This window comes from Poecilia mexicana, unplaced genomic scaffold (genome assembly GCF_051168715.1).
Source record: "Poecilia mexicana isolate PSO_F unplaced genomic scaffold, ASM5116871v1 scaffold_3, whole genome shotgun sequence".
NCBI lineage: Eukaryota > Metazoa > Chordata > Actinopteri > Cyprinodontiformes > Poeciliidae > Poecilia > Poecilia mexicana.
In genome coordinates this window covers 37005084-37031196 of record NW_028263372.1, presented here as the reverse complement: position 1 = coordinate 37031196, position 26113 = coordinate 37005084, and the positions used below count along the sequence as shown (strand labels likewise).

At 44.5% G+C, this 26113-nt stretch overlaps 2 protein-coding genes across 3 annotated transcripts; both read left to right on the top strand.

Annotated features, from left to right (window-relative positions):
• Positions 1-1404: 1404 nt before the first annotated feature.
• On the top strand, positions 1405-6504 carry LOC148160312 (uncharacterized). The gene is made up of 2 exons (XM_088004650.1): positions 1405-5235; positions 6427-6504. Exons 1-2 carry the CDS (start codon positions 1606-1608, stop codon positions 6502-6504), a joined length of 3708 nt encoding a protein of 1235 aa, XP_087860776.1. The 5' UTR covers positions 1405-1605.
• A 2234-nt stretch (positions 6505-8738) lies between these two features.
• On the top strand, positions 8739-25540 carry LOC106911065 (annexin A2-B-like). Of its 2 annotated transcripts, none has more exons than XM_088004577.1 (13): positions 8739-8881; positions 10482-10543; positions 20736-20829; positions 20901-20995; positions 22697-22810; positions 22917-23007; positions 23119-23198; positions 23868-23927; positions 24265-24358; positions 24472-24567; positions 24652-24710; positions 24801-24923; positions 25386-25540. In XM_088004577.1, exons 2-13 carry the CDS (start codon positions 10493-10495, stop codon positions 25443-25445), a joined length of 1017 nt encoding a protein of 338 aa, XP_087860703.1. In that variant the 5' UTR covers positions 8739-8881; positions 10482-10492; the 3' UTR covers positions 25446-25540. The 2 variants fall into 2 exon arrangements, with proteins under 2 accessions (XP_087860703.1, XP_087860704.1); XM_088004578.1 differs by lacking the exon at positions 8739-8881 and adding an exon at positions 9098-9224.
• Positions 25541-26113: the final 573 nt, after the last annotated feature.

Sequence of the window (26113 nt, the reverse complement as noted above, 5' to 3'; positions counted from 1 at the left end):
CTTTCTGTCTGTTACGGCTTCAGTGGGTCTCTGCCCTTTTTTCCTTTTAGGGTTCTGCAGACAGGTCTCTGCAGGTGATGCGTGTTGCCCTGATTGGTGTTCTGCAGCTTTAAAACTGCCAGGCATGCAGCAGTCAGGAGGCTTTTCCCTCCTCTCTCCTCAGAACCCCATTTGGTTTGGTTTGTATCTTTTGGTGGAGATTTGTTAGGTTTGTTTAGCATTTGTTTATTTCTGGTCAATTATAGGTTCTGCGTTAATCTATTTTGGTTTCTCATTACAGGTATTCTTTTTTCAGGGTTATTTCTTTAATATAATTTAATAAATTCTATTTTCATTCAGTTACTAAATCCTTGTGTGGTCTCCTTTTAATGTTACCCCATCAAACGAGCCTGGTGGACGTAACATTGTGGGAGCTCGTCCAATTTATGTGGACTAATTAGGCTTGTTTGGCCTTATTATTGGGTTCAGGTTGCAGTTACATGCCCCTGACTTTGGTTTGCCTGTATTGCAGGTTATTTGTAGGTTTTTTGGCTAGTTTAAGGTGTTTAACCTTACTAGATTTTGGACATTTTTGATGTTCCATATGTATGTTGTTGGAGGTCCATGAGGATTTTTGTACTTTTGTTGGAGGGGGGAGAGAGGATCTTGTTTTGTAATAGGTAAGTGCTGTCTGGTATTTGTTTTTGGCAACTCCATTTTAGACGACCCTGTTTGTTGTTTTAGTTTGTTATTTTTGGGTTGGACTCTGGGCTGAGGGCACCGCCGTGGTTTGCTGCCTGAGAGGTCTTGGCCTGGAGGGATTTGCTGCCAGCGGTATCTTGGTGCTTAAAGTGCCTTGGCTCTTGGAGGAAGGCCTGAAGACTAGGCTAAGCTTAGTCAGGGTTTTGGCATTTAGATAGTTGTAGGAAAATGGAGGTCTGCCATTTGTTGGTGCCAGTCATGCACTTCCTTGTGGTTGGTTAAATAATTTGGTATACTTTGACTTGTAGTATTTTTTTGGAAGTGGGTTTGTTGGGTTGGTCTGGTTTGAGAATGGATACTGTGAGTTCTTTTTTGTCTTCTCCAACATTAGAACTCTTGGAAAAGCTTACAAAGGAGCAGATTCGTCAAGTAGCTGAACACTTTAAAGTTGATCTTGAAGATGTAAAAGGATTAAGATTACCTCCACTAAGGAGTTTTTTAAAAGATGAACTTATAAAACTGAAAGTCTTTAATGTCTCTCTTTCAGATGCTGATGTGACAGATGAAACTTCCTTTGGTTCAGATTCTTTAACTGGTGCTCCAAAGTTGGTAGATGAATTGTCAAGCTCAACAGTTTCTCAAGCTTCTCAATTAAAGTTTCAGTCTGAGAAAACTGAGATGGAAATGCAGTTGGAATTAGAAAAATTACGGCTAGCACATGAGCTTGAGGAGAGAAAACTAGCTTTACAGGAAAAGCGGCTAGCTCATGAGCAAGAAGAAAAGAGGTTAGCACATGAGTTGGAGGTGAAGAAACTGTCTTTGGAAGCTGAGCGTCTGAAGTTGAGGTCTGAGGGCAGGTTAAGTGGTGGATCTGTTAATCTGTCTCAAGGTGGTAATGGGTTTTCTGGACATAACTTGGTTAACATGTTGAAGCTGTTGCCTAAGTTTAATGAACAAGATCCTGATGTGTTTTTCTCTTTGTTTGAGGACATGGCAGAAGACAATGACTGGAGTGATCTAGATTGCTCCATGCTGCTGCAAAGTGTGCTGGTGGGTAAGGCCCAAGAAGCTTATGTTTCATTAGCTTCAGCTGAAAGAAAGGTATACAAATCTGTTAAAGAAGCTGTTTTGAAAGCTTATGAACTGGTTCCTGAGCATTACAGACAACAATTTAGGAACTGCAGGAAAGCTGAAAAACAGTCAAATACAGATCTTGTCAGAGAATTAAACACCCAGTTTCATCGCTGGTTATCAGCTGAAGGTGTGGATGATTTTGAATCACTTTGTGACTTGATGGTGTTGGAACAGTTCAAGAACATTATTCCAGATCGGGTGGCCATATATATTAATGAACAAAAGGTAAAAACTGCTGCTAAAGCTGCTGTCTTAGCAGACGAGTATGTTCTGACCCATAAAGCTGTGAGGGATTCTAATTTGAAAGGTGACCACAGCCTTAAGGAATTTCATCACGACCGGTTTCCTGGTAAAAATAGATTGGATCCTACATTGAGATCTAAAGCGGACTTGGTTTGTAACTATTGTCGCCAGAAGGGACACTGGAAAAATGAGTGCCCTCTGAATACTAAAACTAAATCAAGTAGGGGTAAACAGGATCATCGAAAACCTGTGGCTTTAGCCAGTGTTGCACAGTTGCATTCAGTGGAGTCTACACCTCTGTCTAAAGTTGAAAGTGTAAGACCAACTGTTTTAGCTGCACCTCTTGACTTCCAGTCTTTTTCAGAGCCGACTGATTCAGATCCCCAGACTTTTGAGAAGGATGTCGGACAAGATTACGCTCCTTTCATCACACATGGGTTTGTTTCTCTGAATGGAAGTTCAAATAAAGTGGCTGTAAAGATTCTGCGTGACACCGGAGCTTCTGAATCTTTCATATTGGATTCTGTTTTGCCATTTTCTTCATGTTCTGATACTGGTCGTAGTGTCTTAATTAGAGGTATTGGGATGGAAACTTTCTCTGTGCCTCTCCATAGGATCTACTTGCAGTCAGAACTGGTACAAGGAGAAGTAACGATGGGTGTTCGTCCTTCTCTGCCTGTGGAAGGTGTGTCTCTCATTTTAGGAAACAATCTGGCAGGTGGACGTGTGTGGCGAGATGTTGCACCTCCTCTAGTGGTCCGAGCGTCTCCATCTGTTTCCATGTCAGACAAATGTGCTCAAGACTTTCCTGAGGCATTTCCAGCTTGTGCAGTAATTCGTGCCATCAGTCGTGCTTTGGCTGATAAGGAGGTTGAGTTTGGTAAGCCTAGTTCTGTTGAGAAGACTGCCTGTTTGCCAACTCTTCCTGTTCCTTTGTCACTCAGTGAGTTGATTGCAGCCCAGCAGGAGGACACAACCTTAGCTGCTCTGTTTGACCAAGTCCAGACAGCTGAACAGGACACAAAAACGTCATGTGGGTATTTTGTACAAGAAGATCTGTTGGTACGTAAATGGTTACCTTACAGTGACAAGGATATTGTTGGTCCAATTTATCAAGTTGTTGTTCCAGTCAAGTTCAGAAACCTTGTCTTGAAAACTGCTCATGGAGAATTGTCTGGTCATTTTGGAGTCAATAAAACTTATAATAGAGTTTTACGTCATTTTTATTGGCCACGTCTGAAAAAAGATGTTGCTTATTTTGTGAAAACCTGTCACACTTGTCAACTAACTGGGAAACCTAATCAGACTTTGAAACCAGCTCCACTTTTTCCAATACCCGCGGTTGGTAAGCCTTTTGAACACTTGATCATTGACTGTGTTGGCCCACTGAGTCCTTCAAAGTCAGGATCGGTGTATTTACTGACGGTTATGTGTAAAAGCACTCGTTATCCTGCAGCATATGCTCTGAAAACCATTACAACAAAGTCGGTGGTCAAAGCTTTGTCTAATTTTATTTCAGTGTTTGGAATCCCAAAGACCATTCAAACTGACAGAGGTACCAATTTCACTTCACGCATGTTTGGTGAGATTTTGAAACAACTTGGTGTAGTCCATCAACAAAGCAGTGCTTATCATGCTCAAAGCCAGGGGGCGCTAGAGCGTTTTCACCAAACCCTGAAGGCATTGTTGAGGGCATACTGCACAGAGTTGAGTAGAGACTGGGAAGAAGGTCTGCCTTGGCTACTTCTGGCAGCTCGTGAAGTTGTACAAGAGAGCACAGGATTCAGTCCAAATGAACTAGTGTTTGGACATCATGTGCGTGGTCCTCTTGCTATTTTAAAAACTAACTTGGAGAGGTCTGAGCCACCATCAAACCTGTTTGACTACGTCAATGGTTTTCGTCGCAGACTTTTGTTGGCTGGCAAACTAGCTTCTGAGAATCTTAAAAAGACTCAGAAGAAAATGAAGCAATGGTTTGACCAGAAAGCTGAAAACAGAGTGTTTCATCCAGGAGCTAAGGTGCTTGCCTTACTCCCCATTCAGGGTTCACCTTTTCAGGCAAAGTTTTATGGTCCGTATTCTGTGTTGAGACAGGTGTCAGCCCAAGACTACGTGGTTTCTACCCCAGACCGTAAACGACCAACTCAGCTTTGCCATGTAAACTTACTGAAGCCTTACTTTGGTTGTACTTTGGAAGATAAAGATGTCAAGGCAGTTGCTGCTTCTGTGAAGGCAGACTTGAGCTGCAACGCAGGCTTAGATGAGGATGTGCAGACTCCAGATGACGCTGTGTTCCAGCCCAGACTTAAAAACTCTGAGATGTTGTCTAACATACAAACATTATTGAGTCATTTGTCTGCAGAAAGAAGTGAGCAGTTGAAGCAGTCCATTATGGATTTTCAAGCCTTGTTCAGTGACATTCCGACATGTACTAATTTAATCGAGCATGACATAGATGTGGGAGATGCGCAGCCCATCCGTCAACATTTTTATCGTATTCCTCCTGAGAAAAGTAAATTTTTGGAGTCAGAAATTCAGTATTTGCTGGACAATGGCCTGGCTAAACCATCTTGTTCCAGTTGGGCCTCGCCATGTTTGCTGGTTAAAAAACCTGACGGTACTTATAGATTCTGTACTGATTATAGGAAACTGAACAGCATTACAAAGCCTGACTCCTATCCACTTCCTCGGATGGAAGATTGTGTCGATCAGGTTGGAACGGCAAGGTATGTGAGTAAATTTGACTTGCTCAAAGGTTACTATCAAGTACCCTTGTCTGCTCGAGCCCAAGAGGTGTCTTCCTTTATTGTACCATCTGGATTATACTCTTACACTGTGATGAGTTTTGGCCTTAGAAATGCACCTGCCACTTTCCAGCGGTTGATGAATGAAGTAGTGGCTGGATTGGAAGGTTGTGCTGTCTACTTGGATGATGTAGTGGTCTTCAGTGACACCTGGAATGAACACGTGCTACGTATCCGGAAGTTGTTTCAGCGTCTTCAGGATGCTCGTCTAACTGTGAACTTGGCTAAATGTGAGTTTGCAAGAGCTACAGTGACTTATTTGGGAAAAGTAGTTGGGCAAGGACAAGTGAAACCAGTGAGGGCTAAAGTCCAAGCCATTGATGGTTTCCCACCTCCTTCCTCAAAAAAGGAGTTGATGAGGTTTTTGGGGATGGTGGGTTACTATAGAAACTTTTGTGAGAATTTTTCTACTGTAGTGGCTCCATTAACTGATCTATTAAAGGCTAAAGTCCAGTTTAGGTGGTCAACAGCTTGTCAGAAGGCATTTGAAAATGTCAAGTTCCTTTTGAGCACTGCACCAGTTTTGGCTGCTCCAAGATTAGACCGGCCATTCCAGGTACAAGTTGATGCAAGTCAAGTGGGTGCAGGAGCCATTTTGTTGCAGACTGATGAAGAAGGGGTTGACCATCCAGTGTGTTTCTTTTCTAAGAAGTTCAATCAACATCAACTTAATTATTCGACCATTGAGAAAGAGGCCTTGGCTCTTATTTGGGCACTCCAGCACTTTGATGTGTATGTGGGTGGGGGTGAGTTTCCTGTTGTGGTATATTCAGATCATAACCCTTTGACCTTTTTGCACTCTTTACAGAGCCCCAATCAGCGGTTGATGCGATGGGCCTTATTTCTACAGCCTTACAACCTTGAAATTCGGCACATTCGAGGCACTGAAAATGTGCTGGCTGATGCATTGTCTCGTGCCATTGATGGACCAGACTAACAGGAAAAAATGCCTACAGAGGTCCTGGTTGGATCCTCTGATTTAAGGGGGAAGGTGTTACGGCTTCAGTGGGTCTCTGCCCTTTTTTCCTTTTAGGGTTCTGCAGACAGGTCTCTGCAGGTGATGCGTGTTGCCCTGATTGGTGTTCTGCAGCTTTAAAACTGCCAGGCATGCAGCAGTCAGGAGGCTTTTCCCTCCTCTCTCCTCAGAACCCCATTTGGTTTGGTTTGTATCTTTTGGTGGAGATTTGTTAGGTTTGTTTAGCATTTGTTTATTTCTGGTCACTTATAGGTTCTGCGTTAATCTATTTTGGTTTCTCATTACAGGTATTCTTTTTTCAGGGTTATTTCTTTAATATAATTTAATAAATTCTATTTTCATTCAGTTACTAAATCCTTGTGTGGTCTCCTTTTAATGTTACCCCATCAAACGAGCCTGGTGGACGTAACATGTCCATAAGGCGCTTTCACAAAGCGGGCGGCTCCACTGGAGGACGGCTGCAGCTGGACCGGTACCGGTACCGCTGGTACCGCTCTAAGTTCTGCTCTGAGCTCCAGGATGACTCTAAACGCTGATCGACCATCAGATGGATCTGATCTGTGATCAATCCTCCTCTGAATCCCTCAGATGTTCTCCATCAGAGCCAAAGCTCCTCAGGTAGCGGCTCACCTGGATCAGCTGCTGATGGACCTGATCGTCTCCTGATCAGAACCGAACCTGGTGGATCCATCTGCTGATCAGCCTGTTTTCTCTCCAGTCAGAATGAAATGAGGCTCAGATGCTTTCAGACGATGAGTTACATCTTCATGAGACAAACTGAGGAAGTTATTATTTACGTCAGAGTGAAGTTTTACCTTCCTTTAGTTTATTTTCTTTATTTTGTGTGAGTGTTAGCTTACTGTCTGAGGATAAATGTGGTTCAGTTTCATCGTTTAAACACTAAAATATTAAAATCATGAAAACCATCTGGTTTGATGCTTCCTGGTCTAAATAACTGAATGTCTCAGGTTTCAGTGGATTTAGGTTTGTAGTTTATTGTCCACAGATAAAGTTTGTGTGGCTGCTGCACATTTTCACGGCAGGTCAAAGGTCTGCCTTTATTCACGTTTTCATGCCTCGTTCATTTTATACATGCCGACTTGTGTGTAAAATATGGCGCCGCACAGTTTTTGTGTGTATGCTGCTTTATGCATGAGGCCCTGAACTTGTGAAAAAGATCCTGCTGAATCACTGATCTGTTGGCATTAAATTATCGTTCAGTCAGAAAGTTAAGAACCTCTTATTTTTGACCAGGATGTCATTTAAATCCCAGATTCATAAAGTTTCTGGGGTTTTCTTTTTCACCCTGGGAATATTAACTCTCCAACTGATCCACGAATCTCTTCAGGTTGGAACTCGTTTTGTTTCCTCATCCTGCCTCCTGTTTGCAGCTCTGAGCTGCAGGATATCAGTGTCTCCACGCTAAAGCTGTTAATGTCGCCCTGACCAGGATTAGCTGCTAACCAGGCTAAGCCCGGCGTCAGCAGAACGTGGGATTGGAGCCTCCTGACCCGATCAGCACCATGCAGCTGCTGCAGGACTCCACGCCCCCTGCTGAGCATGCAGGCCGCTGCTGTAGGGTCAGAGGTCACAGGGCGGCACTGCTGCCGCCCTCTGCTGGACAAAACTGTAATAGGATGAACTAAAAGCTGACTTCTCAGATTGAGCTCCGCCCCAGAGCAGGAAGCAGCTCCAGTCCAAACATTTTGGCACAAGCGCATCAAGCTAAATATCTAACAAAGATAAAGTTCTCAGATTTATTGGAAAAGGATTATAGATTCCAAACAAAGATGTATTTGCAGCTTTGCTTCATTAGCAGAAATGTTAGTACTTTTTAAGGCATTGATTGGAAAAGAAAAATGAACAAAATGTAGTTAATTTTGAGGAAGAAAACCAGGATTTAGTTCAACTGTTTGAAAACGTTTTTTGTCTTTAACAAAGTTTAATAAATTTAATTAGAAACAGCTTTGGGAGCAAAAACATCTCTGGATAGAAGTGAGGAACCAGGACTGGACCGGTCCTGCTCCGCTGCCCATTTGGCAGCTCTACCTGGATGTGTTACCATGGAAACGGGCCACAACAGGCGCTGCTGCTGACTGACGGAGGGGATGTTTGAACATACGAACCTCCTGAACTTTGCTCCTTCAGTCGCCGGTCTGCGTCAATGACATCACTTCCTGCTGTGACTCACCTGAGGCTGTGCAGCCAGGTGAGGGTGATCACCTGACAGGGTCACCATGGAGACCAGAGGACAGGTCCATCAGGAATCTGATGGAAACTCAGAATTGGTTAAACCTTCAGGTGTTTTCCTGCAGCGCTGATCAAACGTCCAATCAAACTCCACAGAAACTTCCACACTGCAGGAAAGCCACTCCCTCTCCCACTGCAGCTGTAGCAGTCAGTGTTCTCCTGGAGAGGGAAAAGTCTTAGATCCTTCAGAGTCGTGGCGTCTGAACGCTCTGAGAACAGATTCAGGCTGTGTGTGTGTGTGTTGTAATATTAAATCTCTATTTCAAACCAAACAAGAAAAGAACAAATGTTGACTTTTCCTGTTTTTACCCAGATTTACAGATTAGATCCTACAGGAAGTTTGATTCGCTGCACCAGAAGTAAAATGTCTTCAAATGTTTGGTTTTGATCATTGCAACATCTAGAACATTTACATTTTTGACATTTATAACAGTTATACAATATGCTGAATACACTCCATTTGTCACTACATCTTAATAAACTCCAAGTTCTCATTCAACTCGTCTACCTGGTTCAACTCTTCCATGTTTTTCTGTCTGGGTCTTCCAGGGTTGGAACCGGCCAATCAGAGGAGAGACTCCCAGATACCTTCAGCCAATCAGGAGCCAGCGCAGAACCTCAGAGAGGAATTCCTGATGCTGATGTGGAAAAGTCTGCTCACTGAGTCATGCAGCCTGAGAGAGTTAGTGTGTGTGTGACTGTGTGTGTGTAGGTGTGTGTGTGCGTCAGCTGGTGTATAAACACCACACCCTGTCCAGTCCTGGATCATAACGGAGCTGCTGCGTCTCTGAAGGTAAGAACTCGTCTCTTCACGTCGTTTCGGGTTTTAGTTTTCGGTTCTTCGGTCTGGGGGAACCAGACTCTCCTTCTGAAACTCACAGCTGCAGAGAGAAGTTGCTTTGTGAACTTGTTGACTTCACTCTGAAAATCTAAGCTTCTGCTGAAAACCTTCAAAATAAGAGCACAAGCCATCTCTTCTCACCAACATGAAGGATCTAATCTGAAGCCAAATGAATCCGTCTCTCCGCTATTACTGCTCACAGTAGGAATGTCCTCAGGCATCGGAGGCTGGCAGAGCGGAGACTCCTGAGGTGTGCGCCTCCAGCCCGTGAACTCTGACCTCATCAGACATCCAGGTAAAGACAGCAGTTAAAAATGTGGACTGGCCCTTTAACAGCTTGGTTACTAAGTGATGAAGTTTGTAGTTACCTGGTCAAAGGTGGATGAAGCTCTTCTAATGCCGACTAACGAGGCTTCAGTGCTGCTCAGATCGCCGAGCGACCCTGCAGTTACGCAACCAGCCGCGCATTCCTGCAGCTCTGAGTGCATCTCCTTATCTGCAGACGCACCTTCAGGAAGGCCCGGCCCGGTCAATAAATCAAACACACCTCGCTAGTTCAGGGTTCACCGGCCGGACTCTGGAACCGACTGTTCTCCTGTCTGATTCCTCTGGAAGATCACGATGACCCGAACTCTTCCTCCTGCTCATGATCACCTTCATCTCTTGCTTTAATTTAAAAAATAACATGGAAAATGTGCAAAAATATGTAAATGACATGGAGGGGGAAAAAAAGATCAAGAATAGTAAGTCCAAACATCTGACCAACTTCAGGGAACTGAAGCCAGAGTTAGCAGTGAGCAGACGGAGTCTGGGCCGAACCGAAAAACAGACGAAGGTTCTGAAGCTCCACTGCTGCCAAGAGCTGCAGAGGAAACGGCTAACGCAGCCGGAGGAGTCCGATTCCAACATGGCGACACCCGCAGCACCGCTAACGAACGTCGCTATAAGCTAACATGACTTTTAATCTGTTCACATGATGAACATGTTTCCACCGCAGCTTCCTGCTGCTGCTGAGCGGCCATATTGAATCATGAAGTTATGAAAAATCGGAACTGGAGGTGGTTTGACTTGCTCAACGCTTTCCAGGAAAATCCGACTTCAGAAACTATTCCAGCTGATTTTTCCGACTAGGAAGTCAGAATTTCCCAGTTAATGCTACGCAGCTAAAGCTGGAAAACATCCAAAGATCAGGGAAATATGAACAGAACATCGAGTAGCTACAGTGGAAACCGGTCCAAGGTCCAAAAGACAGAACCAGAACCAGAGAACATCTGGTGGAAGGAAAGTAAATGAAGATCAGAAAGTAGAAAACTGAACATAAAATGAACTAAACCTGGACAAAGATCTGACAGTCAGAAAACAGGAAGTAAAGACAAGAAGTATGAGGCTTACCAAAATAAAACAGGAAACTAAAAGCTATGACTCAAAGTTTGAGATTTTGCTAAATAACAAGTCCAACATGTGAGGACACAGTGTCTCTGGGTCAGGAACCGCTAGGTTCTGCTAACAGGAAGTTCTAATGCTAACAGGAAGTACCTGTTGTGTCCTGCAGGTGGATCCATCATGGCGCTGGTGTCGGAGTTCCTGGGTCAGCTGACGTTGTCTTATGGGGGGGTGAGTCTCATGGTCCACTGAGCTCCAGCAGGGGGCGCTCTACTCTATCACACTACAATTATTAATCATTGGTGACACATTTCTGTTTATCAGCCTCTTTAACAATGAACTCTGATTTTATCATTTATAAAAAATGAAACTTAAAATGCGAGGAAACTGTTTTAAATGAGGCAAAAAGGTGCAGAGAAGAAAATTTTATCATGTGTGTTTATGGTGAGAGAGACAGAGTTTAAAAATGCCTTTATTTCACACTCATGTCAAACAAAACATTAATTCTAACTCAGAAAGGAAAAACTAAAGATGCCTCATCTAACGAACACAAAACATCATTAATACCCCACTTGCATACAAAACCATCAATGTTCTTTGTTAACTTAAAAAACTCAAACTCCACACGGATTCGAGCGATTATCAGTCTCTGAAATAAAACACCAGCATCATCTGTGTGATGACCGTTCTTTTTGTTTCTCCTCGACAACCATATTGCCAGTTTTGCAGTCCCAGAAATAAAATTCAAAAGAATGTAAATAGATTTCTTTCTCGCACAATACCTTGGACCATAAATAAAAACACAGTTAGAAAACTGTTCACCAAAACCACCAAACAAACGACCCAAAAGAACAAAAAGAGGCTTCAATCTTAAACATTCAACAAATAAATGAGATAAAGTTTCATCTTGAGCACAACAACAGGAAACACTAACGCCAGGATGAAGGTGTGCCAGATACCTGTTTGTAGCTATGGCCCCATGCACAATCCTCCACTGGAGGTCACCCACCCGCTTCTCAACGGGGGGTTTGTACAGGGACCGCCAACAGCCTCTTGGGGTAGAGCTGGAGTCAAAAACCTCAAGCCACTTCGACACCCTCACTTCTGCCAGAGAGCGTAGATTCAGCACCTTCACACAGACATGGTACAAAGCTTTCCTCCCCAGGCCTTCAAAACAACCCAAAGGTGTCGCTTGGAGAGACAACAACTTCTCTGGCTCATCCTGCCACTGATCCACTGCAGGAGAGACGATCAGGGAAGGAAACACGTACTCGTATTCATCATCCCATTGGTCAGACAGAGTACTGTTAACAGCAAACGCTCTGATGGAAACTGGCAGAGAGGCACACGTTTCTTCTTTAATCCTTAATGCGAATCTGTTGGACCGTATGTGTAGACTCTCCATCAGACTGACCACAGACAGCTTCATCAGGTGACCCAGCTTCACACAGCCTGCTTCCCTCATCCTAGACCTTAGCGTACCAGATGAGAGGAGCTGTGATGAGAGGAAACTGTTTTCAAACAGAGGCTCTTCAAAAACCCACATCCCAGGTGTTGCCTCAGTCTCTCTCTCAAAGGTGAGAATCTTCCAAGCATTTATCACAGACTGGTAAAACGGGGTGAGACCAGTCAGATCCAGAGATCCTTGTCTCAGCAGAAAGAGATGTTTATCATATCCCATACGTCCTGCTGTCCTTAGCAGAAGACGCGCCGTGTCCAGCCATGGCAGTCCAACTCCATATAACAGCTTCTGCAGAGTTTGAAGCCTGAACGCCGCGATCCGCGACATGATGTCGATAAGTCCTTGTCCTCCCTCCTCCACAGGTAGATACAACGCAGCAGCTCTCACCCAATGGCATCCAGACCAGAAAAAATCCACTAGAGTCCTTTGGAGACGTTGTATAAGAGAGGATGGCGGCGTCAACACAGTCAGTTTATGCCAGAGGGCCGATGCAACCAAGTTATTAACTACCAAGACTCTAAGATAGCTGAGGTAGCAACCATTTCCATTTAGATCAGTGGTTCTCAACCTTTTTTGGGCCAGCGCCCCCTAGCCTTCATCCAGGTCCCTCACCGCCCCCACCAAAGAATTTGCAGGCTACTTTGCACTGATTATTATTTTATTATTAATATTACTGTCACTATTGTTGATGTTTTGATTTTTATGCTTGTTTCTGTATTTATAAAAAATAATTTCCCAGAAAACAAAAAAGCCCTGAGAATAGAAATTATTTTCACAGGCGTCTATGAAAAATGCAATGAACATTCAAGTTAAAATCTGTAGGCCTGACAGCAGCCAATCAGAGCGGACAAAATATTCTTATTTTGTGCCATTTTCTAGTTGTTAAATCTGCACAAAATGACCAGATAAAAGATGAACAACATGCCAGTTTAAACTTTGGACTATTTGCAAACCGACTGAGCTCTGCAGCATTAAAACATGGATAGAACTGTAACTACATTAATCATAGCTCAATCCTAATGAGTCAAACTGAAAGTGTCATGGAGTCGTCAGCCTCATCACATTAACACCGACATGAAAAATAATATTGAAGAAATAAATATATCAAATCTAATTAAAACATAAATAAGTGATCAGTTCTTTACTGTTATGATCTGTAACATATATTTATTCTCGGTACTAGATGTGGTCTCAACAAACCCATGGCACTTCAACAATATTATTTTACCTTTTATCTGGAAATAGTGTCTGTTTATTCTTGCCATACAGTCTCTGTATTAATTATTGATCGAAAGGTCTTGCCATACCAGTTCATTCCTCTGTATTTACTTTAGTTTCTTAGTTTATTCTTGCATTTTCTTCTTCATTCATTTCCATTTAGTTTCATTTGATTATTATTATCCTCTCCTGGTTTATTGCTATGTCCACTTTAGTCTCTTTTCTGTTGCTACATTTATTTTATCGTTTATTGACCATCATTAATCTTCACTCATCACCTGCTGCGCCTCCTAATCGTCATGTTTCACATCATGTGTTGATTTTTCACTGTTCACCGTCAGATTCTCTGTTTTTATGCCATAATTCACATCTAGTTCGTCGCTCCGTTTTATGTCCCGCTTCTCCTGTTTCAGAGTTTTGCGCGATGTGTACGTCTTTTTTTTTTAACCCCTTAAGGTGCAGGGCGGTCGGGAAGCGTATCGATGGGGAAAAGGCAGACTGACATAAACCTTTTAAAACAACGGAAACAATTTCTGCATTCTGATTATTGAAATTTAAAAGTGCTGTGTTGTTCTATCAGCCCCGTTTCATACCGGACTGCTTACAGCTCCGGTGTTAAAATGAAGGCTCTCTGTCGTGGTGTCACCATGGAGGGATTTCTTTATTTAAATGGTTCATTTTTCAGAGGGATACACAGTGAGGTGATTTTAGCTACCAGTAGCAGGAACGGAGCTGCGCCAAGAAGCTAACAGAAGCTACAAACACTGAATAGAAGAAGAGCTGCCATGTATATTGTTGCAGCCAAGCATGGATTAATGTTACACAACACTGTTTTACCAAGTTGCTCAAAGTCTAAACTGGCATTGTTGTGCATTTAAGGTGTAAAGTTTACCTTCGACCAAACGCCCCCCAAAGGCATCCCAGCGCCCCCTGCCGTCCTCTGAACGCCCCCTGGGGGGCGGTACCGCCCACGTTGAGAACCGCTAATATAGATAATCTGGCACACACTCTCTCCATGACACCCTCCCAATTTTTTCTCAAAACAGCCTCTGTTCCCAAATGAACCCCCAAAAATTTTAAGCCCTGATCGACCCAGTGAATATTTCCTGGCAATACGGGGAGATTATTATTTTTCCACGGGCCAACTTTCAAAGCAGAACTTTTCTCCCAGTTTAGCTGAAGAAGCTTTTTCATAAAGCTCTAAACAATGCTGAAGACCCATAACGTCATTCTGGTTCTTAATAAAAATGTTAATGTCGTCAGCATAAGCAGAGACTATTAAACTTGGATTATGAGGCAAACCTGGAAGAACAAGGCCAGTGAGGGAGGAGCGAAGTTTATGTAAAAGAGGTTCAACTACAATAGAGTACAACTGTCCAGATATGGGACAGCCTGGTCTAACACCTCTCTGAACTTTGACAGGACGACTTAATCCTCCAACTTTAACAACACAAAACACTTCATTATATAATAAACCCAATAAAGAAATAAAACCTTCACCAAATCCAAACGCTCTTAATGTAGAAAACAATGATCGACTCTATCAAAGGTTTTTTCCTGATCCAAAGAAATAATTCCAACATCAATTTCATATAATTTACAGATGTCAAACAAATCTCTTAAAAGAAAAAGATTGTCCTTAATAGATCTTTCAGGTACACAATAAGATTGATCTCTATGTATGATAAGTTCTAGAATAATCCTCAACCTGTTAGAAAGCACTTTAGAAAATAGCTTGTAGTCCACACACAGGAGAGAAACCGGCCTCCAGTTCTTCAACAGAGTCAAGTCGCCTTTCTTTGGAAGTAGGGAAAGAACAGCTTGCCGACAGGATGATGGTAAGATGCCTGCTAACTCCTGCAGCACCTCCCACAAGTCCTCTCCCAACAGCCTCCAAAATGTTTGTAGAAGTCTGCAGGTAGACCATCTAAGCCTGGACTCTTTCCAGAAACCATCTGACCAACCGCAGCAGTCAGTTCTTCCATTGAAACTCCAGCATCCAGAACATCCCGATCTGCAGCGGTAAGCTGAGGAAGATCATCCAGCAAAGTCTCCATAGAGCTTCTGCTACAGGTCTGCTTCCTGTAGAGGTCGCTGTAAACGGCCAGGGCTCCTTCATGATGCTGGGATCAGCAGGCAGCGCTCCATCAGGGAGGCAAACCGGCTGACACTCCTCTCCAAATTAAAAAAGAAAGATGTCGGGGCATCCATGTCCTTCACCGTAGTAAACCTGGACCGAACTAAAGCCCCTTTAGCTCTTTCATGTAAAAAACAACTTAACTGATCTTTCTTAAGTTTAAGCTGATTATTAGCATCAGTTGACAAGTTATTTTCTAACTCTTTAATCTCATTTTCTAAATTCTGAATCACTTTTTTAATTTTATCTGTAGAGAAACTTGTATATTGTTGACAAAAAACTCTAATCTGAGCCTTTCCAACCTCCCACCACTCAGTTAGAGACATAAACTCTGATTTTTTTGTTTTCCATAGTTGCCAAAAGTTACTAAAACTTTGACAAAAGAAAATATCTTTAAGTAGTTTTGCATTAAAATGCCAATACGATCTGTATTTAATATTACTTGAACAAAGAAAATCCAAGTAAACCAGGTGATGATCATAAAACCCAACTGGAGAAATTAAACAGTTGGACAATCTATTTCTATAAGTATCTGATATAAAATCTGTCCAACCGAGCCCCACTCACTACCCCATCCTTCATTTTTACCCAGGTTTACTGTCTATCCTGAGGATGTTTAGTCCTCCAAGCATCAACCAAGCCCAGCTGTGCCGTCACCTCAATCAGTTCAGAAGAAGATGGAGGATGAGGTTCTTCCCCGGTTCTGTCAGTTAGAAAACTAGCAGTGCAGTTCCAATCACCCCCCAACACAACACATTCATTTTGATTGGACTGCTGCAAAAAATTATACATGTCTTGAAAAATCTTAATCCTTTGATCCCCTTGATTAGGCGCATAAACATTCATAAAACAGAAAAGGGTTTTTTCTATTTAACCACTAGGGCCCTTCCAGGGACCAGCTCAGTATCAGAAATAACCTCGATATCTAAACCTGGTGAGAATAAAACGGCTACAGCAGCAGATGACCTGGTCCCATGAGATAGAAAATATTTCCCTTTCCAACTCAAACCCCACTCCACCTCATTTTCACGATCTGTGTGTGTTTCTTGTAAAAACACAACAAGTTTCTTTTGCCTAATCGTCTCTAAACTAACCTGTTGATGTGGATCCCTCCCACCATTGATATTTAAAGTCCCCACCCTGATGTTACTCATGCAGATGAAAAAGAGAAGGAAGACAGACAGAGACAGTAGAGCAGGGGTGTCAAACTCAATTTCACCGAGGGCCACTTCAGCATATTGGCCCCCCTCAAAGGGCCACATTGACGGTACAAATCAGGAGTGCCCAGCTGCAGTCCTTCAGACTGCAACTTTTAGATGCATCCCTGCTAAAACACACCCCAGGCAAAAGGTTGACTTCCCTCATTAGCAGCAACTCAGTTCTGTAGAGCCTTATAATGAGTCAATGATCCAGGTGTGTTAGAGAAGGAACGCATCTTGCAGATGGTAGCTCTGGAAAACTAGACTTGGGCACCCCTAGCATAAAATGTATGAAAATACAATGTTAAAAATAAATTGAACACCTCATATTGTTAAACAACGCTTTGGAGCTTCTGGTTAGGAAGCGCATTCGAAACCTTTGTTTGAAATGGCGCGTTAAATTCAAGTCTCCATTACAGACCAGACAAAACTAAAGAGAATGCAACTTTGTGTTAATCCATCTGAGGAGCCGGCAGTTTATCTGGAGGAAATAAATGACGATGCAAAAGTTAATTAGATTGTAACATGCGCAGTGCGCTGCTCAACCACTGCGGAGGCAGTTACGTTATGCCACTGCGAAGAATTAAAAACCGCTGGGAGAAACTCATCCAGCGGATTTAACAAATGGAGCCTTCTGGGTTCACGTTACCCAGGAGAGCCGCTCTGGAGGAGCTGCAGACGTGACATCTGTCCGTTTCGGAGAAGCGGAAAAAAATAATAATAAAATCCTTAAAGCTCACACCGGACCCCGCAGGGTAAAACACTCAGAGTTCAGTTGATCTGTTTGGATCAGACAGATCCAACTGACTGATGAATTAGCGCAGATTTTTCTGCAGATGGGAACCAGGAGGAAGTGCGTTCAGACCCCAGCGGGTGAAGTGATGCTAATTTAAGTGAAGTCGCTTAATTTAATTTATTAAAAGTTATTGGGGTCTCAGTCAGTGGTTTTTGTTACTACGGAGAAAAATGTAGATGCATTTATCTGCTTAATTTGTGATGGGATCTGGATTCACGGTGAATATTCACTAAACCGCATAAAATGCGGCTAAATAGCCGATGTTAATATGATTATAATTTCACGGATAAAAATAGTACAGGGCCAATTTTTTTTTTTTTTTTTTATGTTGTCGGTCAAGATAACGATAACAAAAAAAGTCTAGCGCCACCTGCCGCCCTGACACCAACTCACACATCTTCATTCAGTCTTACTTGTAGATCGATTTTTCTTTTCTTGGACGTTTTGATGTTAGCTTGTCGAAGTCTCAGTTTTATTCGCTGGTAAAATCAATAAGCAGCTTAAGGTGACTCTGCTGCTCTCTAGTGGCGAGAAGCCGTAATGTTGGCTGGTAACAATCGGAATGCATTATGGGAGATGTAGTTTGTCATCAATTCGTGCTCAAAACCTATTTTAAGTCAATCATGGACCTATAAAACGCTGGGGGGGCCACATAAAATGACATGGCGGGCCACATGTGGCCCGCGGGCCTTGAGTTTGACACATGTGCAGTAGAGAGAAGGTCACCCAGTGAACTTTAATCATCACCTTATTTCTGAGTTTTCAGTCGCTTTGAACCTTTTGCTTTAGTTACTGACAAATGTCTCCGGATGTTTGTCATATGCTTTTTTAACCGGAACCGTTTCTTTTCATCCAACATTTCAAAACCAACTATTTTCTGCACCATTAATACACTCTTGATAAATTTTTCCGCATCAGGAAAATAATCAAGGACTTTAACTTGTTTTCCAAACGTTTCATCCAGAAAGTCATTCATTTCCTCCAGAGTGTACAAATCACCACTGGATGTTTGTGAATCTGCGATTGAAACGCCTCTGAGTCGCTGTCAGACTCCATGTCCTCTACCTGTGCAGGTGAATCTGCAGACTGATCCTCTGCAGCGCCACCTTCAGGTGACGCTGCAGCCTCGGCAGCACCACAACCAGCCGTCTGATCCGTTTCTACATCTAGCTTGCTCCCATCTAAGGAGTCCTTGGGAGTATCGGTTCCAGTTTCCCCAGTATCCTCCCGTGCAGCGCGTTTATTCAGACCACTGCTTCCCTCCCAGCATCAGATCCAGCTGATGGAGGAAACGCCCCGCCCTCAGCAGGCGGAGGAGCTCCAACCACCGGCGACTCCTCTGCACCTCCACTCACCTCAGCCTGAGCTTCCTGATTCTTGTGCAGCCAAGAAGCCCGTTTATGTCCAACATCCCCACATTCGAAACATTTCATACTCCCAGTACTCGCATAAACCATGTAAGATCCCTCTTCATATTTCACTCTGAAAGAAACTTCTAGCGTCGCTGTAGCAGTTTAGGAACATAAAAACCTCCTGAAAGACTGAGCGTGTTTCAGTTTGTCATGTTTACATCCAAACCAACAGTTTTAAAACCACTGGAGCTCTTTCTCCAACAAAACATTGGGAATGAACGGCGGCACGCCGGAGATAATAACCCGGGTGGAGGCGACACCTGCAGGTCTCCGCCTACTGACCCCCCGCTGACAATCAGCTGGTTCACAAAACGCTCCTTTAAAAATATCACGACTCCCTTATTCATTCTGGAAGCATAAATTAAATTGCTGTGACCAACTAGATCACCAACAGAACCGTTTCAACTGGGATCGTCGGATCAGGTTGGACCCGAATCCCAAAGAGGGGGGGGGGGGGGAGGGCTCTGGAGACGCCATCCCCACAAACAAACAGCTACAAACTGAAACTCAAAAAAAGAACCCAAGACTTAGAACCAAAGCAAGTAAAGAATATTAGAAAACAAAATCATGAAAGAAAAAGATTAAAAAGACGTTTGAGACACTTTTACTCCCTCAGACTCACCACCACCACTCCCAGAGAGAGAGAGGGATGGAGAGAGAGAGAGAGAGGAAAGGAGAGAGAGAGAGAGAGGGAAGGAGAGAGAGAGAGAGAGGGAAGGAGAGAGAGAGAGAGAGGGAAGGAGAGAGAGAGAGAGAGGGAAGGGAGAGAGAGAGAGAGAGGGAAGGAGAGAGAGAGAGAGAGAGAGAGGGATGGAGAGAGAGAGAGAGAGAGAGAGAGAGAGGGAAGGAGAGAGAGAGAGAGAGAGGAAAGGAGAGAGAGAGAGAGAGAGAGGGAAGGAGAGAGAGAGAGAGAGAGAGGGAAGGAGAGAAAGAGACAGAGAGAGGGAAGGAGCGAGACAGAGAGAGAGAGGCAGAGAGAGAGAGAGAGAGAGGGAAGGAGAGAGAGAGAGAGGGAAGGAGAGAGAGAGAGAGAGGAAGGAGAGAGAGGGGGATGGAGAAAGAGAGAGGGAAGGAGAGAGAGGGGGATGGAGAAAGAGAGAGAGAGAGAGGGATGGAGAGAGAGAGAGGGATGGAGAGAGAGGGAGAGAGAGAGATAGAGAGAGAGAGAGGGAAGGAGAGAGAGAGGGAAGGAGAGAGAGAGAGAGGGAAGGAGAGAGAGAGAGAGAGAGAGAGAGAGGGAGAGAGAGAGAGGGAGAGAGGGAAGGAGAGAGAGGGAGAGAGGGAAGGAGAGAGAGAGAGAGAGAGAAGGAGAGAGAGAGAGAGGGAAGGAGAGAGAGAGAGAGAGAGGGAAGGAGAGAGAGAGAGAGAGGGAAGGAGAGAAAGAGACAGAGAGAGGGAAGGAGAGAGAGAGAGAGAGAGAGAGAGAGAGAGAGAGAGAGAGAGGGAAGGAGAGAGAGAGAGAGAGAGAGAGGGAAGGAGAGAGAGAGAGAGAGAGAGAGAGAGAGAGAGAGAGAGAGAGAGAGAGAGAGAGAGAGAAGGAGAGAGAGAGAGAGAGAGAGAGAGAGAGAGAGAAGGAGAGAGAGAGAGAGAGAGAGAGAGAGAGAGAGAGAGAGAGAGAGAGAGAGAGAGAGAGAGAGAGAGAGGGAGAGGGAAGGAGAGAGAGAGAGGGAAGGAGAGAGAGGGAGAGGGAAGGAGAGAGAGGGAGGGGAAGGAGAGAGGGAGAGGGAAGGAGAGAGAGGGAGAGGGAAGGAGAGAGAGGGAGAGGGAAGGAGAGAGAGGGAGAGGGAAGGAGAGAGAGGGAGAGGAAGGAGAGAGAGGGAGAGAGGAAGGAGAGAGAGAGAGAGAGGGAGAGAGGGAAGGAGAGAGAGGGGAGAGGGAAGGAGAGAAAGAGACAGAGAGAGGGGAAGGAGAGAGAGAAAGAGACAGAGAGAGGGAAGGAGCGAGACAGAGAGAGAGAGAGACAGAGAGAGGGAAGGAGAGAGAAAGAGAGAGACAGAGAGAGAGAGGGAAGAGAGAGAGCGAGAGAGAGAGGGAAGGGGAGAGAGAGAGAGAGAAGGGGAGAGAGAAAGAGAGACAGAGAGAGGGAAGGAGAGAGAAAGAGAGAGACAGAGAGAGAGAGGGAAGGAGAGAGAGAGAGAGAGAGAGGGAAGGAGAGAGAGAGAGAGGTGGTTCTGAAGGTTCTGCTTCCTCTGTCTGCAGGAGGAAGAGCCCAAATTCCCCACCGTGGTTCCGGTCCGAGACTTTGACCCAGCCCGGGACGCCGCCCGGATCGAGACGGCCATCAAGACCAAAGGTGAGGGTTCAGATCCCGAGGAGCCCAGGAGCCAGGCAGGGACCAGCCTGACCTCTGACCTTTCCTACCAGGCGTGGATGAACAGACCATCATCGACATCCTGACCCGGCGGAGTGCCGAGCAGCGCCGGGAGATCGCCTTCGAGTACGAGCGCATCGCCAAGAAGGTCAGAACCCGGTTCCTCTGGTCCAGGTTCTGTAGAACCGGAGCAGAGACAGAACCATGGTGGATGTGGACCGAGCCTCAGAGGAAACGGACTGAGGGCCTTTAATGAAACCCCATAGATCCATTTCAGATAGATGTGTAAAGTGTATTTTGATATTTAAAGTGTGTTTCCTCCAAAGAGCCACATGCAACCCCGCATGTGGCTCTTTAGCGCCGCCCTAGTGGCTCTCTGGAGTTTTTTCAAAAGAGCACCTTACTAAGCCGCACCTAATTTTTTTGTTCAACTGGAAACGTACATAGATAAGCCCCAGCGGGCTATCAGCTGCATGGTTCAAAGGTGGGGAAAGAGTAACGGCTTATAGTCCAAAAAAATTAGTGATGTGGAAAGACATTTCCAGGGAAGGTATAGCTGCCACGTCAAGATTAAAGTTACGTCTTGCTGTGCACAGCAAGATGAAGCAGGACTGCAGGAAAATAAACATTTAATCATGAATGCTAATTATGCATGCACTTAGTTGTTTTTATTAGATGATAAAATAGCTAATATAAACACCTAAAGCCTGTTTTGCCTTCATAATAAGCCTTATAAGACTTAATTTTTTGCCGCTCCAGACAGATTTGTTTTTGCTTTTTTGATCCAAAATGGCTCTTTCAACATTTTGGGTTGCCGACCGCTGGTCTATCAGAAACTCAAAGTATGACGAACAAAAATGGTGGAACGGAGAAACAGTTTAGGGCAATCCTGGTCCTGGAGGGCCGGTGTCCTGCAGCTCTGAACGTCTCCCTGGTCCAACACGCTTGAATCCAACAGATGAATCAGTCAGGTTCTCCAGAGTCCTGCTAAAGACATTATTTGGCTCAGGTGTTTTGGAGTAGAGACATCTAAAAGTTGCAGGAGACCCTCCAGGCCTGGAGTTGCCCACTTCGTGAAGTGTGTGTTAAATTTAAGGCTTTAAAAGAGAAATTTAGCTGTTATTTTACGATTAAAATCTAGCCGAAAATAATAATAAATTGAACAAAAATAAAACGTCATACCAGCTCGCCATCAGTTAAGTTTTCATTCATTTTCAAATTCATTAATTTAAATCAACTTACCGGTAAACATAATTAAAATATGCAAATAAATAACTAAACAAGCATTCTAACGTCTGTATTTCATAGGAAAACTTGTTCATATAACTGCGCAGTTGCATTCAAAAACGCTACTTCCGGTTAGCATAGCCATCTCAAATGAGTCAAAAATACTGTAAATAGCAATAAATCATGTAGGGAAGGTAGCCGAATCCAAGAGCACATCTTTTCAAATTACTCAGACTGCATACTGTCCAAGTGCAACTTAATTATAATGGTTAAATTAAACTCCAAATCTGAAAACAACCCTTTTAAGAATGGAGTTTAACAGTCGCAATAACAGCATCACAAAAAAAAACTATTTTAAACAGGTAAACTAAGTCAAGTATTGCTATAAACGAAAAATATACCAAGCTTACCCGCTCAGTAAAGACATGGTTCGATGCTTGAAGATATTTTGAAGAGCAATCGGTGGTAAACTCTGCTCAGGCCAACTGATGGAGTTGTTTTTCCGCCAAGCAGTGATGACCAATCAGGGAAGGACTTACTGCTCATGTGAAGTTATTCATGTCTCCCCCTGGTGGTTGCGGAAGGAACTGAATATGTCAATATGAATGTATCTGTTGTGCAGGACCTGAGTGTTGCCCTGAAGGGGGCGCTATCCGGCTCTCTGGAGGCCCTGCTGCTGGGTCTGATGAAGAGCACCGCCCAGTATGACGCCTCGGAGCTCAAAGCCTCCATGAAGGTCAGAGCTAACTGCCAGCAGCGGCAGCGCCACCTGCTGGTCACCGCAGGAAGCGCAGAAGGATCTCCAGCCTGACTCGGTTCTGATTGGTTCTGGATCTGTGCAGGGCCTAGGGACCGACGAGGAGACGCTGATCGAACTGGTCTGCTCCAGGAACAACGAAGAGCTGGCAGAGATCAAGAAGGCTTACAGAGAGAGTGAGTGACAGAGATGGACAGGAAGAAGATTCCTGGTCTGCCAGAACCTTCTGGACCAGGTTCTGATCGGGTTTACTCTGCCATTCAGTCCTCTTTATTTGGTCTCTGCAGTGTTTAAGAAGGAGCTGGAGAAGGACATCTCAGGAGACACATCGGGAAATTTTGCCAAGCTGCTGCTGGCTCTGGTCCAGGTACCACAGAACCAGAACCGGGTCTCTGCTCCAAGTGTTCATGCAGAACCAATTGGACCAAAATGGACTGGACTGGACCAGACTGAGTAGAATACTCTGACTTAAATCCTAATGATTAATCTTTTTAAAGTCAGCTGGAAGACCTGACTATTGGTTCTGATCCGGTTACTGTAAACCAGCAGAACCTATACCAAGTATTAGATTAGTTACCGTGACAGTGCAGGTAATACACACTCTACATCATGATGTCACCTGGTGACTGAACCCAGATGCTTAGATAACGGCCAAAACTTTCTCCATCTGAACAGAAACTGAGGTTATTAAAGGGGAAGGATCAGTCAGCTTTAGAGGTCAGGATGACCTTTGACCTGAACCGTCAGAGCTGCATAAAGTTCCAAAGTGGGCTTTCTCTCACCTGCAGAACATTTCAGGACCAGAGGACTAAAGTCTCAGACTAGAGAAACTCATCCAGGCGTTTAGTGGCTTTGATTCCTGCAGCAGGTCTGACTGACAAACGGTCCAGAACCCTGCTGGTCCAGAACCCTGCTGGTCCAGAACGCTTCTGCTGGAGTTCTGATTAGAACCAGGAAGACAGAGAACTTTGACCTGCCTTCTGACTGAAATGTGACCAGAACTAGTGACCCTCTGAACGTTTCCTCCCGTCTGCAGACCAGAAGAGACGAGCCGAGCAACGTGGTGGACTACCAGAAGATCGACGATGACGCCAGAGTGAGTACGCTTCAGAACCGCCGGGCTCCTCTACGGGTCAGAAACAAAGACTTTTCACTTGTTGGTTCTCGCAGCCTCAGGCGCCCGACTACCTACGTTGTCGTTTTTCTTCTTAGAAAGTCCACTGGGTCCGACTCCGACTTGCTTGGACTCTGGGTCCGGCTCATTCCGGACTTTTGTTCTGACTTGAGCTCCGAGTCATTATCATGATTTCTGGTGTTCATTTAAAAAGAGACTCAGTTCATATTGTTTAGGTTCTGATGGGTCGGGCTTGGTGTTTGGACCTCTAACGTTAGAGTCGTGTTCTGACCTGGTTTACCTGCGGTTCTGTGCTCAGGTTCTGTACGAGGCCGGGGTGAAGAGGAAGGGGACGGATGTGGGCTCCTGGATCTCCATCATGTCCCAGAGGAGCATCCCTCACCTGCAGAAAGGTACCGATGAGTTCACAGTCAGAGTGATGGGTTCTGGCCTGGTTCGGCCTGCTGCGGGTCTGGGGTGGTTCTGTTGGGTCACCATGGTAACTGTCCTCTGTCCTGTGTGCCAGTGTTTGAGCGCTATAAGAGCTACAGTCCATACGACATGAAGGAGAGCATCAAGAAGGAGGTGAAGGGAGACCTGGAGAAATCCTTCCTCACTCTGGGTACGTTCCATCCTCAGGTCCAATCAGAACCCACCAGAACCAGAACCCTCCAGAGCCTCCTAACTGACTCTGCTTTCCTCTCAGTGGAGTGCTTCGAGAACCGGCAGCTGTACTTTGCCAACAAACTCTACGAAGCCATGAAGGTAACCAGAACCACCGCGTGCCTCTGGTTGGGTTTCTGGGCCCTGGTTCTGATCTGTGGTTGGGTTCTGACCCGCTGTCTGTCTCTTCAGAGTAAAGGAGCCAAGGAGAAGGTGGTGACCCGGATCCTGGTGTCCCGCTGCGAAGTGGACCTGATGAGGATCAGAACCGAGTTCAAGAGGCAGCACAAGAAGTCTCTGTACCAGACCATCGCTGTGAGTCACTGCAGTGTCCCACGCAGGCCGAGACCCTGAACGCACCACAAGCTTCAGGGTCTGTCCCCCAAACCTGCATGGGCCCGTTTCAGGAAAATATGCTGCATCTGTTTCCACGGTAACCTATATTGGATCTGCTTCCGTGGTAACAGCTGATAGCTGAGCCTGGCTCCATGTTGGACCACAGGAAGTAGTAACTCTGCTCTCTGGTTCAGATCTGAGGAATCCTTCAGTCGGTTCTGATCCGTTCAGACGGTTCAGCCTCAGGCGAACGGTTGTTCTGTTTTCATCTTTATGAAACCTAAAAATGACTGAAATTGAATCAGCTTCTTCACTCCCAGAGTTCCCAGTGGTCAGAGTTAATGGTCACAGTGTAATTCCCAGTAGCCAGCAGATTCAGTCCCATGTGGATGAAATCTGCATCCTGGTTCTGATTCTGACTGAGACCCGGTTCTGTTGCAGGAACACACCAAAGGAGACTACCAGAAGGCTCTGCTGAGTCTGTGTGGAGGAGACGACTGAAGGGACCGCGTTTCCCAGCAGGCACCAGGGCGCAGACGGTCATGTGACCTGTTGACCTTTGATTCAGTTTCTGCAATAAAAAAGTCTGAAAAGCGGTTCAGGAGTGTCTGGTTTCTGAACGGCAGGGGGCAGCAAAGGCACAGCAGGCAGGCAGATCTGAAACCAAACATCTTTGTTTTTATTCTGACACATTTTAATGTTTAAATTTAGGAACAAACTATAAACCTTAGAACCGTCTCATGCAGAAAACAGCAAGTCAGAGAAACATTTCATATCTAGAAACATTTTTCCTCTTCAGTACGAATCTTAGCAAGAAAACAACAGATTAATTTTCCAAAGTCATGTTTTCACCTGATGGGTTACAAATATCACAGCTAACTGCTTGGTTCTAAACTAAATATTTAGTTATAAGTTAGATTGCCAACTAAGTATTTAGTTTGCAACTATATGCAATTGAAGCTGAATATTTAGCATGCTAAATGTTTAGCTACAACTAGACATTTAGTTTAGTAAATAGATATTTAGGTCGGAACAAAGTTCTGAAACTAAATATTTAACTTGCTAACTGAATGTTTAGTTTAACTCTAAATATTTAGGTTGTAATTAATAAACACACTAAATAACCCAAATTAATGTTTGATTGAAATCCATAATCCTCACATGTCGGT

Excerpts from the sequence above, each read along its gene's own strand:
- LOC148160312 (XM_088004650.1), top strand. The coding sequence starts at position 1,606 with ATGTTGAAGCTGTTGCCTAAGTTTAATGAACAAGATCCTGATGTGTTT. Across the intron at positions 5,236-6,426 it reads TGATGAGGTTTTTGGGGATG|ATGTTCTCCATCAGAGCCAA; the intron begins GTGGGTTACTAT and ends TGAATCCCTCAG.
- LOC106911065 (XM_088004577.1), top strand. The coding sequence starts at position 10,493 with ATGGCGCTGGTGTCGGAGTTCCTGGGTCAGCTGACGTTGTCTTATGGG. Across the intron at positions 20,830-20,900 it reads GACGGCCATCAAGACCAAAG|GCGTGGATGAACAGACCATC; the intron begins GTGAGGGTTCAG and ends CTTTCCTACCAG. Across the intron at positions 24,568-24,651 it reads GAAATCCTTCCTCACTCTGG|TGGAGTGCTTCGAGAACCGG; the intron begins GTACGTTCCATC and ends CTTTCCTCTCAG.